Source organism: Urocampus carinirostris, chromosome 12 (genome assembly GCF_059441175.1).
Source record: "Urocampus carinirostris isolate Australia breed hairy pipefish chromosome 12, RoL_Ucar_1.0, whole genome shotgun sequence".
Classification (NCBI taxonomy): Eukaryota; Metazoa; Chordata; class Actinopteri; order Syngnathiformes; family Syngnathidae; genus Urocampus; species Urocampus carinirostris.
In genome coordinates, this window is record NC_142360.1 from 5,029,908 (window position 1) to 5,046,777 (window position 16,870).

The window sequence follows — 16,870 nt, forward strand, 5'->3', positions numbered from 1 at the left end:
CCACCCAGCTGCCGTGCTGCCCCATTTTCATACACACTATTATGATTGAATATTTCATTAAGCAGCTTTTCCAAGACAAGTTACCGGAAAGTGTAAAAACACCAAGATAAATTAGATAGATAGAGATAGATAGATAGATAGATAGATAGATAGATAGATAGATAGATAGATAGATAGATAGATAGATAGATAGATAGATAGATACTTTATTCATCCCCGAAGGGAAATTCACATTTCCAGCAGCATCCCTGAGCTGAGAACAATACAATAATATAGAATAACTAAATAGTGCTACACAGAATACATATTGCAATAAGATTCGGTAATATGCAATGCCCACTGTAGCGTGTTATATAGAATAACTAAATAGTGCTACACAGAATACATATTGCAATAAGATTCGGTAATATGCAATGTAGGTGGTGTTAAACAATTAATATTGTTTGAAACATCTTCAAGGTCATGAAGTCACTCCAGGTTTTTGGTATCCAGAGTTTGGCCAAAGACGCAGACAGTGCAGCCCATGAGTGCTGACAATATCAGGATAGCCAACAAGATGGCCCACCAGTGAGCCTGTGGACAAAAAATAATTAAGAACAGGTATGAGTATTTTACCACCTTTGGTTCATATTTGAACACCAGTGTTTCCATATAACTTTGTGAGAACCCCGGTGGGTAGACTAGGGCAGTTGTCTGGAATCTTTTTAACCATTATAGCAAAAAAAGATTCATTTTTTTGGGGAGACTGAGCCACACCATATATACTAAGACAACATTTAACAAAATTGCCTACCTCTCTCTTCAGACAAAAGCTTATTTTTGCGCACATTTTATTTCACCGTGTGACGTAAAATTATTTGATAAAATGTATAAAATAATAATAATGCCAGATTAGACCCTGTTGCCCTTATTAACAAATATACCACTTTAAACTTGTCTTTTTCCCGGAGTAACTTGAGATCGTTAAAGCTCATTTTTACCTTCATTTTCTCATAAATAATTGTTTCAGAACAAGGTGCAAGCAGTTACTTTGTAAAAATGTCCCAAAAATACTGCAAATGAAAAGTCTCTGGCTTTACAGTATTTTCCTTCAGCGCAGTGGGCAGGTGCGAGAGAGAAGGAAGTTTGTTGTGTGTGCAGAGACCCGCCCACCCTACCACTCACCAAATCAAAACTGTCCATTCCTACTACCCACCCAATTAAATCGATCTGTCTACTTAGCTGAAGTTTCGGGAAGTTTACTTTGTTCCGTGGATGATCATCATAAAGTGTCTAAACAGTGAACATACGTTATTTAATAACTTTCCATATTCAGGATTTTTTAGCAATGTGCAGCCAAAACGGGGTCCGTTGGTGTGACACTTTGATAGTTCACTGGAGTAAAAACAGTGCCCTTAATTTACTAAATCAAACTTTATATTTTCAGCGTCACATTGGCTTCACATGTGCCTGACTTTGGTAGCCGACCTGTAGGCAATGGCCGGTGTTGTGCCGAGAAATGCATCCCTGCCGAGACTTGCATCCCCTAACTACTATAAGCACTTTTACCTCGTTTTATCTCACTTTTATATCACTTTTCGGGAATGTAAGGGCGAGCCAATAACCAAAACCACCTTGTCATGCATTTGTTGGGAATGTAATACAACTTAGACCATTCTGTCTTTGTATTTGTTGGGAATGTAATCGAACAGTAATGCACACCGAATATAAATCACTTTTGAGAACTGTTATGCACTCTACCATAAAGCTTATTATGCTTAAATAAGCTTTATGGTAGAGTGCATAACAGTTTTAATACGAGCGATTTGATTCGAAAAAGGCAAAATAAACATGTTACCTGCTCAAAAGTGGTTTATATACTGTGTGCATTACCGTTCGATTACATTCACAACGCATACAAAGACAGAGTGGTTTGAATTGTATTACATTCCCAACAAATGCAAGACAAAGTGGTTTTGGTAATATGTTCGCCATTACATTCCCGAAAAGTGATATAAAAGTGAGATAAAACCAGGTAAAAGTGCTTATAATAGCCAGGGGATGCAAATCTCGGAGGGGATGCATTTCTCGGCATTACACCGGCCACCCAGGAAAATTCCCGGACTTGCCTGCGGGGGAGGTCCCTGAAGCACAGTACGTGCTTTACGGGGTGAGTCGGTCGAAAAGGTCACAGAACGACTTTGTCAAGGACTGGCTCACTCTCGCCGCCATCAAAGACCTCCAGAAACCTGCTGGTAAGGAGGTGCAGGCAGATCCCCCCGTGGCTGTGCTCCGAAAGGCTGCAGATACCATACAATCTGCGAGCGGCAAGCCTAGGACGCAGCCATAAAGAAGAATCGTCTGCACCCACCCGGAGGAGGGAACCGGAGCTCCACTGTGGGGTTCCCGGCAGCAACGACTTGGTTATTCGGGTGGTTGTGGAAGGTAAAAGTAAGAAGGGAGAGGGCCCATCTAGGCATCCCTGGCAGAAGACTGGAGGATGCTGCTTGGGAGGGTGGGATGGAATCCCACTTGAGAAGACAGAGCTATGCCCTTGCACAATAGTATTGCCCTTTACACACTGCTGTTAAAAATGTCGATAAAAATTGTTCAAACCTCATATTGTTAGAATATGATATCATGAAATTGTGAATGTATTTAATTGCTGTTAAAAGTGTCGATAAAAACGCATATTGTTGGGATATGATATAATGAAATTGTGTGTTTAATTGCTGTTAAAAATGTCGGAAAAAATTGTTAAAACGTCATGTTGTCAGATGTAACGAAATTGTGAACATGCTTAATTGCTGTTAAGATTGTCGAGAAAAAATGTTCTAACCTCACATTGTTTATTTGCTGTTAATAGTGTCAATAAAATTGTTCAAACCAAAAAAATTGGAATTGAAACAATGCTGATGAAATTTGCATGTGATAACTTATCTCTGAGCCAAATGTACTCATGTCAAGAACCATGTTGGCTCGTGAGCAATCTGTTTCCGATCCCTGGTGTAGGGGGGTCAAGGGGCGCTTCCAGGGAGCATGTCATAAACAGATCAAATCACAGAAATACATTTTAAATAAATTTTAAAAGTGACAACATGGCGGCGCATGGATACATGCTTGCGGCTCGTTGCTAATCTTCTATTTATTTATCTATATTCTATTTATTGCCGTTCTCTTGTCTTTTTTGCTTTCACTTTTGGACACATGTGTGGCCAAAAATACTTACAGTAGGGACGAACTTATTCGGTTGGGTGGGCGTCTAAATTTCGACTTTTCGGGCACTTTTTATACCGCCTATGATATACCGAGCGAACTTCAAAGAGACCCGGCATCCTTGTGGACGGCTATTCCGCTTAATAAACGACGACAACGGCGCCGTAAGGACAGAAAACAGAAGCGTGGTTGCCGTGCAGGCAGATGTGTGAAGCGTGCGAAGTCTAAGCAGCAAGATGGACGCGAGGAAGGACGCGAGGATGTAACTAATTCCACCATTCATCCCTCGCCGGACAACCCACACGAAAAGCCACAAGAGCGGCAGCTTTTGAAGATTTCGACAAAGACTACAAAGAGTTCAGCTAAGTCAAATGATTCAGCAAAGCTGAAATTTGGTCTGTTAAATATTAGATCGCTTGCTCCAAAAGCTTTACTTGTTGATAACATTATTCGTGATTATAAACTTAACTGTATGGGTCTGTGTGAAACTTGGTTACGCCCGGATGAGTACTTAGCGCTAAATTATGCTTCTCCCCCAGACTACGAGAGTAGCCATATAGCACGCACGTTGAAAAGGGGTGGTGGTGTTGCGCTAATTTCTGAAAAATCGCTCAGATTTAATCCACGTACCTCTAATAATTACAAGGCGTTTGAGGCTCTTGTGATGCGGTCCTCTCTATTGTCAATTTATGTAATAACAATCTATCGTGCACCTGGGCCATACACAACTTTCCTAGACGAATTTGCAGAACTTTTGTCTGAACTAGTAACCTATGCAGACAAAATTATAATTATGGGAGACTTTAACATTGATATGAACTCCCCACTCAATTCACTTACTATTGCGTTTAGGTCTCTAATTGATGCATTTGGCTTTAATCAACTGGTTGATTTGCCAACCCATAAAAATGGGAACACGCTAGACTTGATTCTGACTCGAGGAGTTTTAACCTCAAACATTATGGTGTTACCGTGTACTACCGTTATCTCGGATCATTATTTAGTTACATTTGAGGTGCTAGCTAAGTATAGTGTTAAAAAAGCTGAAGTATTTAGCGGACGCAATATAAGCACTGGCACAGTTTCTGAGCTCTTTGAACTCCTTCCTGGAGCAGTTGCGTCCTTTCCTACATACAATGGCTCGATTGACTCACTCATGAATGAGTTCAATACCACCCTGACTAGTGTGCTGGATTCAATAGCGCCCATAAAACTAAAATCACGTCCTAAAAGACGCACGCCTTGGTTTACTGATGAAACTAGAACCCTTAAACAAGAATGCAGGAAATTGGAAAGAAAATGGCGCGCTACCAAGCTTGAGGTTTTCCATCAAATCTGGTGTGACAGCTTGTTAAAGTATAAAGCGGCCCTTGCCTCTGCAAAATCGGCCTACCTTTCGAAGGTGATTGCGTCTCAAAAGAACAACCCCAAAGCCCTTTTTGACACTGTAGCATCGCTTACAAGGCAACAGACTATCGCAGATAGTTCGACACACTCTGCTCAGGACTTAATGGTCTTCTTTACTAAGAAGATTCAATGCATACAGGAAGAAATTGCTAAAGAAATTATTAATACCACACATATTAAAGGACTGAAATTTACAGATGCACGACAGGGTGGCTGCCTTGGGAAAATGGCCGGTTTTAGTGAACTGTCACTTGATGATCTCAAACAGGTGGTAAATGCGGCCAAACCGACAACTTGCCAGTTCGACCCGCTCCCAGGTTCACTTATTAAAAGTCTTTTTGGCATCCTTGGACCTTCAGTTCTAAATATTATAAACATATCACTCTCCTCAGGTGTAGTTCCAGCAGCTTTTAAGTCCGCCGTTATTAAACCCACACTGAAACGACCCAACCTTGATCCAGAAATATTAAGTAATTACAGACCTGTGTCAAACCTACCTTTCCTCTCTAAAGTACTCGAAAAAGTAGTGGCACAGCAGCTGAATGCTTTCATATCCGAGAATAACCTTTTTGAATCCATGCAATCAGGATTCAGGGCTAACCACTCTACTGAGACAGTTCTGATCAAGGTAACAAATGATCTCCTAATGTCAATGGATTCTGGCGCTTCATCACTTTTGCTGCTGCTGGATCTTAGTGCTGCTTTTGACACAGTGCACCACAATATCCTACTAGAACGGTTGGAAAAATGGATTGGTCTCTCAGGAACCGTCCTCTCGTGGTTCAGATCCTACCTCTCAGATAGGACGCACTGTGTTAAATATGGTGAAATGACATCTGAGCCCTTTAATGTTACCTGCGGTGTTCCGCAGGGTTCAGTGCTTGGCCCCCTTCTTTTCAACATTTACATGCTTCCATTAGGTGACATTATTCGCAAGTACAATATCAGCTTCCACTGCTACGCAGACGACACTCAACTCTATCTTCCGTTGGAGGAATCTTCCACACTAAACTGTGGAAATTTGGAGGCCTGCCTCACTGAGATAAAAGAGTGGATGTCACTCAATTTCTTGCGTCTTAACTCTGAAAAGACCGAAATGTTAGTCATTGGTCCATCCAAATGCCGTGACTTATTCTCAAAAACTGCTGTGAACATTGACAAATGTCACATCACACAGAGTGACTCAGTTAAAAATTTAGGTGTCATATTTGACCCTGATCTAACCTTTGAGATGCATGTAAAGAAAATTACTAGAACCGCTTTCTTCCATCTTCGTAACATTGCCAAAATCCGTTCAATACTGTCTCAGTCTGATGCGGAAACTATAATTCATGCATTTGTTACCTCCCGATTACTGTAATGCACTACTCTCCGGTCTCCCGATGTCCAGAATCAAGTCTCTTCAGCTAGTACAAAATGCCGCAGCGAGGCTTTTAACTAGGACAAAAAAGTACGATCACATAACACCGATTTTGGCTAACTTGCACTGGCTCCCAGTTAGCCAAAGATGTGACTTCAAGGTTCTCTTAGTATTGTACAAAATCATACATGGACTTGCTCCCTCTTATCTTTCAGATCTGATCTGCCCCTATGTCCCGGTCCGAAGCCTACGATCTGAGAGTGCCGGTCTTCTGGTGATCCCGAGAGCTAAGAAGTGTTGTGCTGGTTCGAGAGCGTTCTCCATCCGGGCACCGGTGCTGTGGAATGCTCTTCCCCCTGAGATCCGATCTGCAACCTCAGTGGAAATGTTTAAATCTATACTTAAAACTCACTTCTACTCCATTGCATATGAATAATAACCTACTCTTCTTGTCGGCTGAAAAATAGTCTGTGTAACATAGTGTACTAATCTGTGAAGCCCTTAGAGACTTATTGTGATTAAGGGCTATACAAATAAAAATGACTTGACTTGACTTGACTTGATCAACTTCAATACTCATATTAGTGATTTAGTAAATTACAGTATTAAAGATCAGTACCGCTGCTTTTGTGATTGCTGCTATGACAGGATGCCGGTTCCTCTTTGATGCTTTACAGGTTATTTCGTACCTGTCAACTTCAACCTATTGCTCCCCCTATAAATGTTTGCAATTCCCCTATTCAGTGATAATAAAAAAAAAAAAAAAACATAAAAATTTGTCATACAGCGTACACAATTTGAAATGATGAAATAACGTAAAAAATATCGGAAAAACGTATAAGTTGACAGGTATGTTATTCCCGGCTCCTCTGTGTTATATGTCGAAGTGTCCTTGGGCAAGACACTGAATCCCTAATGCCCCCAGTAAGCAGGTAGGCCCCTTGCATTGCTGACTCCCTATTGGTGTGTGAGTGCGTATGTGAATGGGTAAGTGTGAAGCAGATTGTAAAGCGCTTTTGAAGGTCTTTATTGATTTGAAAAGCGCTATATAAATGCGGACAATTTACTATTTAAAGCGCAACCTATTAGGTTCTGGTTCTTTTTAGAGAAATAAGGAACATTTTTCCTGCTTTGACCCGTTTTTTTTAATCATTTAGTTTTTGTCCTCCGTATTGCAATCCTTCTTGAACCATGCCTGTGCGAAATGAGTCACGCTGAAGACTCCCTCCTCTACTCAGCGAACAAATACACTCAACCAATTAACCAAGAGGATGTGAGAGGACAATTCGTTTCGTTTTTTGATTCAAGTTTGAGACCCTGGCGGGGACCAATTTCACCCTGGTGGCCTGGTGCAGTTCTTATATGGTATAGGAAACACTCAACACTGTGTTCCCTTTCGTTTTTAATTTCATTAAAAACAAAGAAAAGCAAAATGGCGAAGCAACACTATGAGTAACGTACTACCTTCATCCATTCTCCCAGGTCTTCATATTCATCGATGTTGAGAAATGAATTCTTCAATCTGGCGATGGGGCCATCTGCGTCCAGCAAGCGGCAAGCATGAAACCTGTCACAGTACCCTCGGTTGCCCATGCACGGTGCCCCACTTACTAGGGGTAAAGGTTTTTTTTGGAATATACGGGACAACACGGAGGAGGTGGTGCTGGCACATGTCTCAGGTTCACCTGAATAAACATAAAGGTAAAACACATTAACCTTGTATCACTGACTGTAAACAGATTTTATTGTGCCGGGAGCTTACCAGGCTCTTGACAGCACACATGACATTTCTGCTTCTTAGAATCACCTGGACAGTCGCACTGCTCCAGGTTGTGTTTCACGCATATAGACTCGGCACAGACCTGCAGGCCCACCCCCACAAACAAAAAAAGGGATTGAATTTTACAGTAAAGCTATAGATACGGGCAACCCCACCTTATGAGCCTTTTTTTTACAATACGTGTGGAAGTAGATGATATTTCAGCTCCTCATTACGGCATTTTCCCTACTATACGACATCAACAACCAATTGTTTAAAACTTTAAGGTATTTGTGTATAAGTAGAATTATGTCTCTAAGATGTTTGTCTTGTCATGATGACTGATTAGTTTCACCTGTGCCCGCTCGTTTGGCGCCAGCCGCTGCGGGCTTCCTGATTGATTCCCCGTCCTACCTAAACTTAGTCCTTTCACTCCCCTGTTGTCAGTCCGTCAGCAAACCTCTGTTTCTGCAAGGCAAGCACTTTGACTCTGACTCCCGCCGGTTCACTTTTTTCAACCGTTTTTCCACCTGTCCGTTCCTGATTTCCCCGTTTGTCTCCGGCCACGACCTGTTTTTAGACCCCGACCACATTTTGCTCTCCTGTCACGGGTTACGACTCGTTTTTGATCCCGGCCATGTTTTGCTCTCCTGTCCCGGCTATCGACCTGTTTTTTCCGTCTTCGATACTATGATCTCCAGCTCTGGAAGATCCACTTCTGCATTCGGAACACGTTCCGATTCTGTGAGAAGCTTGCTTCCTGCGTCCAGCGAGCACTGGATCGCGGGCGCTGCCTTTCCTCTTTTTCTAACTAAACTTGTGGTTAACATTACGCATCTGGGTCCGGATTCCGTTCTGGTCGTGACATGTCTGCTATTGGTCGACATAAAATGCTGGGCTGCTCTTGGTTTTTATCACCGGATCTTGAAATTGCAGAGTCACAGATACATTTCTGTATTTTGTACCGTATTTAACGGCTATAGGTCCCAATACTTGCAGTGACGCTAAAGTGAGAAGCAAAAAACATGCTTACCATTAAAACAAAGCTTGTGATTATCAAAGATACAAAAATGGCACACGAATCGCTACCCTTGCTAAGTTGCGGTGTCGTAACCAATCAACGATCGGAATTATTCTTCTTCTTTCTAAGGGCATGACAATCCTTACGAAATCAGTTCATTTAATGCGCCAGTTTAATCTGCATATTTGCATTACCATAGGTTTTTATCCCCCGCTATACTGCAATTTAACTTTGCTTTCCCTACCTCAAAACGAAATAATGCCCTGTCCCAGGGATTTAGTGAATTCGATTTTTGCCTTACCCCATTCAAGCAGACTCGGGTCCCTTGACTGCAGACAGTGAGGTTTTCTTTAGGTTGTGGTTCCGGACACGTAGCCGAAATACCCGAACAAAGGCTTTCTTTCTGACAGTCGGTTTCTTCGTCACAGATGTGATCCTCTGTCAAAAAGTTGCAGTCCTGACCGCAGCAAAGGCCTTGACTAGGACTGCAGAACATAAGTCACATATTAGGTAACGAATTAAGTCGTTTTTTTTAATGCATAGTAAAAGTTTTTTTTTTACAAATTACTCATTTAAAAATCTGTTCAAAAACTTAGTAATTCGAATAAATACTATGAAATTTTATTACATCTTTTTTCGACTGCATGCAATAAGTATGCTTCGGCTCTCAAAAGGTAAAACCTAGTCTAGTTAGCCGCTGGTATTCTTTCATTTATTTTTATTTATTTCATATGTTAAACTTGATCATTTACACTACGTAATAATCAAATGAGTTTCAAAGTAAATAGAATAAGGTTAGAAATAATTATTTTTATTTAAAAAACAAAATGTTAATCCTTCAAACGTTGCAAACTTCAAATAAGTAAAATTTCTAAGCGACCCCAAACTTTTGAACAGTAGTGTAGGTATTTATCAATGAATACATTTAGAGATTTGTATTATTACATTTATATGTAGTAATTTTAATGTCATGTTATAAATTTAGAATATATTCTTTCTTATTTTTTATGGTGTGCCATAAGGTTTATTGTATACTAAAAGTGCCTCATAAAAGGTGGAACCGCATCTACAGCTATTGGGTGCTGGAATTTGTTTTTAGAATAATCTAAACTGCCTAAATTATCCGAGCAGGTAATACAGGCAAATAGTTTTGGTGTCTATTTAATTTTGTTTGAAGCGAATGTTATAAAATAAGTCTCCTGTTTATTAATATTTTGAATATAAGCTACAATGCCTGTCTTGACAACTTGAATATAAATGCGTTTTTTTATTTAGACATCCGTATGAATACATTTCAATGTACTCATTTTGATTTGATAGATAAATATAAATATTTGGCATCATGCTCTATAACACAGTTTGTTGGGGTTTCTTCAATAAAAAACGTGTGCCTTGGCTCAAAAGAGGTTGAGAAAAAAATTTTGATGAGAGGAAGTTGTCGGGTACAACTAATATTTTTCTGGGGGCACGCCTGCCTCGGTTTCTGGAGCGCAGGCAATGATGTGTTTTACCTGCATATTTTACCAGGCTTGAGGCGACACTGTACCCCGACACGCTCTTTAGCGCTGTAGCAGCAGAGGTCAGTGTTGTTGTGGCCCACATCGCACTCCTCACCCTCCTCCACTATTTGGTTACCACATATAGGAAGATCGCTGACTGACCACAGAAAGCACGCGTGTAAATAGGCTGACAATCCAGCGATAATATTTAAAGTGACGTACGCAAACACGTGCTCACCGACAAAGCAGTCGTCCTTCTTGAGGCGGAGCACATCGCTGATGTGTTTAATACTGCAGGGGGACAGTTTGTCGTTGTTTTCTCGCACCTCATCTGTGGCTTGGGGAAACATCAGGTATCGACCTTTTCTAGTAGGGGAGCCCAGGTCGCCACAGTTAGAGCCTTCATCGTGCTAAAAAATAGAGTAAAAAAAAAACCCTGGATGACCAGCGAACATAGATAACAAAGTTCTTTTTTGCATTCATGGCCTATTCCATCATCAAAACAATCATGAATTATATATCTACTTTATTATCTCTCTCTATTTGAGTTTTTTACAGTAATCTACAATATTAAAATGATTATAGAGTTGCTTCACATTCAGTTTATTCGCAATTAATCCAAAATGTATAACATTTTTTAAAATTGCATTACAGAAAATAAGTCACAATATTCTAATTTTCCTAGACAGTCCTGTGAATGAATCTTGCAAATACACTCAACCAATTAACCAACCACGCGGTGCCATTGAGTACCACAGAGAAGTTTTGTTTATCTTTGTTGTATCTTGTTGGCAGCTGAGAATGTGGTGACTCTGGAAAAGTGGAGGAATGAAATTTTCTGACAAGCGAGGATGGACAGTAAACCCCTCTAGTTTTGTTCTAATCTTTAGAAAACATTTTATGAAAAAAAGGCCAAACTAACTTAAAAAGAGTCCAGATAAATTGGAAGAAACAAATCTGTTTAGCTACCAACGGAAGTAGAAGACCCATGTTATACGATGTCTATGTTTTTACTTTACGGTGTGGAATGTTTATTAAGCTCCTCTTTGCAGCATTTCCTTACTATATGACATAAACAACAAATTATATTGTGTGACCAAAAATCTTAAGACTAAAATTTTGAGGTGTTTGTGTGTATGATGAGTTAGGTCTCTATGATGCCTGTTTACTATTCATTATCTAAAATACTGGTCAGCTATTGGTGTGTTTTGCGGCATCAATAAAATACTGATATGCTATTGTTTGAACTACCTCCCACAATGCCTTTCTGTCTCTTTATTCAGTTAAAAATCTCGGTGCTTTGTAAAATCTTGATGAGTTAGTGCAATACTATACCATACTATACTATACTATACTATACTATACTATACTATACTATACTATACTATACTATACTATACTATACTATACTATACTATACTATACTATACGATACTATGCAATGCTATGCTATGCTATGCTATACTATACTACACTAGAAAGGGTGGGGGTTGTGCCCACGATCCGGGGATTGCTGGACATAGGAAGCAGGTCGCTCTGAACGCGGAAGTGGCACTTGCGTGGCGAGTGATGGCGGTGTTGGGAATGGAAAAACCAGGTCAGTAGCCCGGATAGAAGAGCAAAAACGTGGTCGGGATCGGAAACAAGTCGAAAGCCAGGAGAGGAGAGTAGACGTGGTCGAGATCAAAAACGGATGGTTATTTGGACGGGAGAACAGACGTGGTCGAGATCAAAACAGGTCGTAATTCAGGACGGGAGAGCAGACGTGGTCGAGATCAAAATGGATCGTAGCGGGGGACAAACAGGAGCAAAAAAACAAGACAGGCAAAAAAGAGCTTGCCCTGTAAAAACAGAGATTCGCAGACGGACCAACAACCGGGGATTGACAAGACAGGATTTAGTGAGGAAGCCAATCTGTCTCCAAGCTGCAGCTGTCGCCACACGGGCAGGGCCAATTGGGCGCCCTGGCAACTGTGACACCATACTATAGTATACTATACTATACTATACTATACAGTACTATACTATACTATGTTTTTGTACTGTATTTAGTCGCAATGGGTCCCAAGGCCTGCAGTGATGCTAAAGGGAGATGCAAAAACAGGATAACCGTGGAAACAAAGCTTGTGATTATCAAGAGTAACCAATGGGCGACAAGACAATTACTTAACATAAGGAGGCAATTAAAGCAAAGAAATTTATCAGAGTGGATATTTTTGACTCAGTCTAAGTCATTGTTTTACATTTCAAAAAGCAATTTTTAAGCAGGGTGTGTTCAACTTCTATATCCATTGTAATTATGCATCACGGAAGAGGCCAATTTAGGACGGAAACTGTGCTATAATCAACTCGTAACTGCACTTCCTTTGAGTTCAAATTGTGCTTCATTAGAAATTTCTTTACAAAATGGAGCTTTTTCTAGATCATATTCATCTCCTCTATTGTGTATATTTGTAGACAGGAAGATAGGTGCTTGGTAATTATGGTTGTTTTTTTGGTTTGAACAATTTTATTGACACTGTTAACAGCAAATAAACAATGTGAGGTTTGAACAATTTTTTCTCGACAATCTTAACAGCAATTCAGCATATTCAGAATTTTGTTGTGGTTGTATGGTTTAAAGCACAGTTCACACAACAGCTAAATAAGCAAAGGAAATTGGCGAATTAGATATAAACAAGGTAATAGCTGTTTGGATTCCGGTGATGGTGACTCATAGATCCTCAAAAGGATTGACGTAGTCAACTAATCAGCTCTGGGGCACCTCAACGAGATTCTTTTTGCTCCATGGATTTGTGTTAAAGGGAGGCCCCGGTGAAAAGACACATTTGGCACATTGAAAAGGGCTGTGGGAGTTTCTAGTTATAGCACACATAAAGGTGTATGTATGCTCTTAGTGTGTGCGCATAGATAGTGTTTTGTTATGGTGATTTCTCGGTGCCGGAAGCGCTGAAAAGGGATTTGGAAAGCCGCATAGTAGTACAACACAAAGACAAGTTTCGAAAAAAAAAAACTGCTTTTTTGTGAAGATAAGAAAAAGGGGCACCTGACAGGGGTCTCTTTTTCTATTGTTTTGGTCTTTGGCTCCATGTAGCGGACAAGAATAGACTCGCACTTGATAAGACGGGACAAGGAGATGGCAGGAAGGCGACTAACCGGTGATCCGAGGCTGTGTCCCAGTTCGTGAGCCAGGGTCAACTGGACATGTCGAGGAGGCAGGAACTGTCCGTAGTTCTGAATCGTGACCAGCCCCGTGTTGAGGGTGGAATGGCGGCCATTGCGGAGGGTGGTGTACTGGGAACAGATTCCTCCCCAGTTACCTGAATAAAAGACAAGGGGAACGACCGTAAACGTTTGGGTTATATATTTTTTTCTAGTTGTTTTCAAAAGTGTCTGATGGTTTTGAGGTCAAGGTCAAGTTTTAACATCTTTTATACCCAATTTTAATCGTTCATTAGAACCCGGGATATGACATTAACTATTCTGAAATTGTTATTGCAAAGGGAAATTGCCCTATAGCAAGGGATACAAACCTATGGTAATTTGTAGCTTATGTGTTCAGAACCCCAGTACCCAAGAAAAAATAATTAAAATAAGAAATTGTATACAGTAAGAATGTGTTATATATGGGTATACGATTAAATAGAATTGGAAATAAATATAAATGTGTTTCCCATTAGGCAATCATTTTTCTTTAACAAATAATTTAATGTGTTTAAAATCCGGTACAGGGCTAAAATGTGTTGTAATTTTATTAAGAATTGTTTTAGATAAATATCCAGGTTTATTTGAGCTTCAAGTTAAAAAATATTCCGTAATAGTACTACCTCAGGGTTCCCCTGCTACTTCCGGTTCTGGGTCCCTCACATTAAACAAGACTCACACTATGGCTGAATTGACAGTTGCGTGTCAAATCTGTCTCCATCCACGTTGAAGGATTAACAAGGCAATGCCGCAAGTTGCTAAAAGTATTTATTTGATGTTTAAACAACTATATTTTGTATTAGCTGGGAGGGATACAAAGTTAATGCACTATATCTTTGCGGGCGTATTGGCACATGTTCTCAATGCCCTGTATTGTATTGCTCCAATTTTCACCATCCAAAGAGGGAAATTAGAGCTTTCCTTGCGGTCTTGGTCCTTCTTTAAGTAATCTGGTTTGCCCTTGGTGTTATGTGACCTGTGCTGTTTGAGTGCAGTAGCAGTTAGATGCAGGGGGAAGACTACGATGGCGAAATAAAAATTAAACTGACTTTGAAGCACACATTTACGAGCATTATTATATCATTAAAATACATTGTTAGGGCAGCACGGCAGCGCAGTGGTTAGCGCATGTGCGGCACAGTTCATGTCTTGGGAACCTCCTGCGTGGGTTCAAATCCAGCTCCAGACTTCCTGTGCGGAGTTTGTATGTTCTCCCCGTGCTTGCGTGGGTTTCCTCCCACATTCCAAAAACATGCATTCAGGTGAATTGGCCGGTCCAAATTGTCCCTAGGTATGAATGAGCGAGTGAGTTGTCTGTCCCCGTGTGCCCTGCGATTGGCTGGCAACCAGTTCAGGGTGTCCCCTGCCCACTGCCCGATGATTGCTGGGATGGGCACCCTACTGAGGATAAGCGGTGTAGCTAATGAGTTGAGAAGACATTGTTACTTTAATCTTGTCTTAATGAACAAATAGCAACAATATGGCAATGTCAGATTTTGATAGTAAATCAACTACTTTTAGTTAACTGGACCATCAAAGTGTTCCTACATACATTTGACCCGATTACATAAGTGACCTTGCGCTACTGGAAATGCTTTAAACCAACAAGGTAATGCCTGCTGAAGTTATCAACCTCTTAAGAGGCCCACAGACAACCGGGAACATGTAGCTCTCTGACCGCTAGCCTACCCTTAGCCCAATGGCGGGTTTATGTAACAGTCCTAATATGGGTTACCATGTGTTTACCAACAGGTGGTCATCCTGCAACCAGGGTTTTTGATGTCATTCAAAGGACTGGGTGTACAGAATGCAATTGGTTAAAGGGGAACCTGTGAGAGAGCCAGTGATCACGGCCGAGTCGATGTGACACGGTGACGTTTGAAGGTTTTTGCAGGCGGCACGTGTTTGAAAACAATGCCACGCTGATCGGTGGAGTTATCTGGTTTCCTGGATCGGAGTGTCCCTGATTATACGACTTTCCCACAATCTGTGCAGCTGCGACCGACATTTTATGTGCTTCTTTTGTGTTAGCATCCACCAAACTTTAAAAAAAAGGTAGAAGTGCCTTAAATTATTTTGTATTTGATTAATCCAAGCATTTCTTAGCCAATCTATCAGCTAATCACATAAACTACAGTATGTCACAAATGTAAGTACAGTGGGACCTCGATTATCGCAGTTAATGGGGACCAAAACCACCCGCGAATAGTGAAAATCCGCAAAGTAGTGGCGCCCCTTGAAAAAAAAAAAAAAAAAAAAAAAAAAAAAAATATATATATATATATATATATATATATATATATATATATATATATAATTATATTTTTAGATAGTAGCGATGCCCCTTCAAAAATACTTAAAAATATATATATATATTTTTTTTTTAATTATTTTATTTTATTATTATTATTTTTTAGACCTGCGAAGCTCTGAACCCGCAAAAGTGGAACCACGAAGTAGCGACGCCTCTTCAAAAATGCTTAAAAAAGAATAAAAATTTTTAAAAAATAATAATAAAAAAGATATTATTTTACTTTATTATTATTATTTTTTAGGCCTGCGAAGCTCTGAACCCGCAAACGTCGAACCGCAAAGTAGTGAGGTCCCACTGTACATCACTCACATTTCTGCAGAGATTTCATCATTATGTTTAATTGAACAACACGAAAAAAACATCACTTTGAGACAATAAAAGTTAGTCTGTGTAAAGATTATATAGCAGTGTAAATGTATCACCCCCCACAAAAACTCAAACTATAGCCATTAGAAGCTAAACCCTTGGTATCAAAAGTGAGTACATCCTCAAGTAAAAGTTCCTGAGGTTCAATATTTTTTGTGGCCACCATGATTTTGCAGAACCATTTCAATCCGCTTGGCCATGGATTTCACTAGAGCCTCAACAATTGCCACTGGAGTGCTTTTCCACTCCTCCATGACAACATGACTTAGCTGGGGGTAATTCAAGATCTTGTGCTTCTCCACTTTCCACTTGAGGATGCCCCAAAGATGTTCTCTTGGATATATATCTAGAGACATCCTTGGCGAGTACATCCCCTTTACCCGTTTCCCCTTTAGAAAAGCCTTGTTCATCTTAGAAGTGTATTGGTGGTCATTGTCAGGCTGGAACATTGCCCTGTGACCCAGTTTCTGGAAGGAACAAATCATTCTCTGCTTCAGTATTTCACAGCACATCACTGAGTTTTTGTTTCCCTTAATGAAATGCAGCTCCCCAATTCCACTTGCACTCATGGAGCCCGAAACCATGACATTCCCATCACCATGCTTAACATTGAAACAATACAAACATGTTTGTACTCCTGGTTGCTGCCACACACGCTTCACACAATCTCAGCCCCCCAAAAAATATTTTTTCTCATCAGATCAGAAGATATCTTTCCAGTAAGCTATGGCCTTTGTTTAAATAC

At 40.3% G+C, this 16,870-nt stretch overlaps 1 protein-coding gene across 2 annotated transcripts in view; it reads right to left on the minus strand.

Moving 5' to 3' along the window:
• Nucleotides 1–320: 320 nt before the first annotated feature.
• LOC148354719 (disintegrin and metalloproteinase domain-containing protein 10) overlaps nt 321–16,870 on the minus strand; it is a 45,919-nt gene continuing 29,369 nt past the window's right edge. Inside the window, exons 9-16 of one of the 2 annotated variants that reach the window (XR_015852230.1) lie at nt 13,398–13,561; nt 10,480–10,651; nt 10,254–10,398; nt 9,044–9,227; nt 7,725–7,824; nt 7,574–7,647; nt 7,427–7,500; nt 321–573 (exon numbers count right to left, since the gene is read on the minus strand). Coding sequence is in view for 1 of the 2 variants with exons in the window: in XM_088349759.1 (XP_088205885.1) it covers nt 469–573; nt 7,427–7,647; nt 7,725–7,824; nt 9,044–9,227; nt 10,254–10,398; nt 10,480–10,651; nt 13,398–13,561 (1,091 nt within the window). In the remaining variant the exon portion in view is untranslated. Of the gene's footprint in view, nt 574–7,426; nt 7,648–7,724; nt 7,825–9,043; nt 9,228–10,253; nt 10,399–10,479; nt 10,652–13,397; nt 13,562–16,870 lie in introns of both variants that reach the window. The other variant, XM_088349759.1, reaches the window with a different exon arrangement.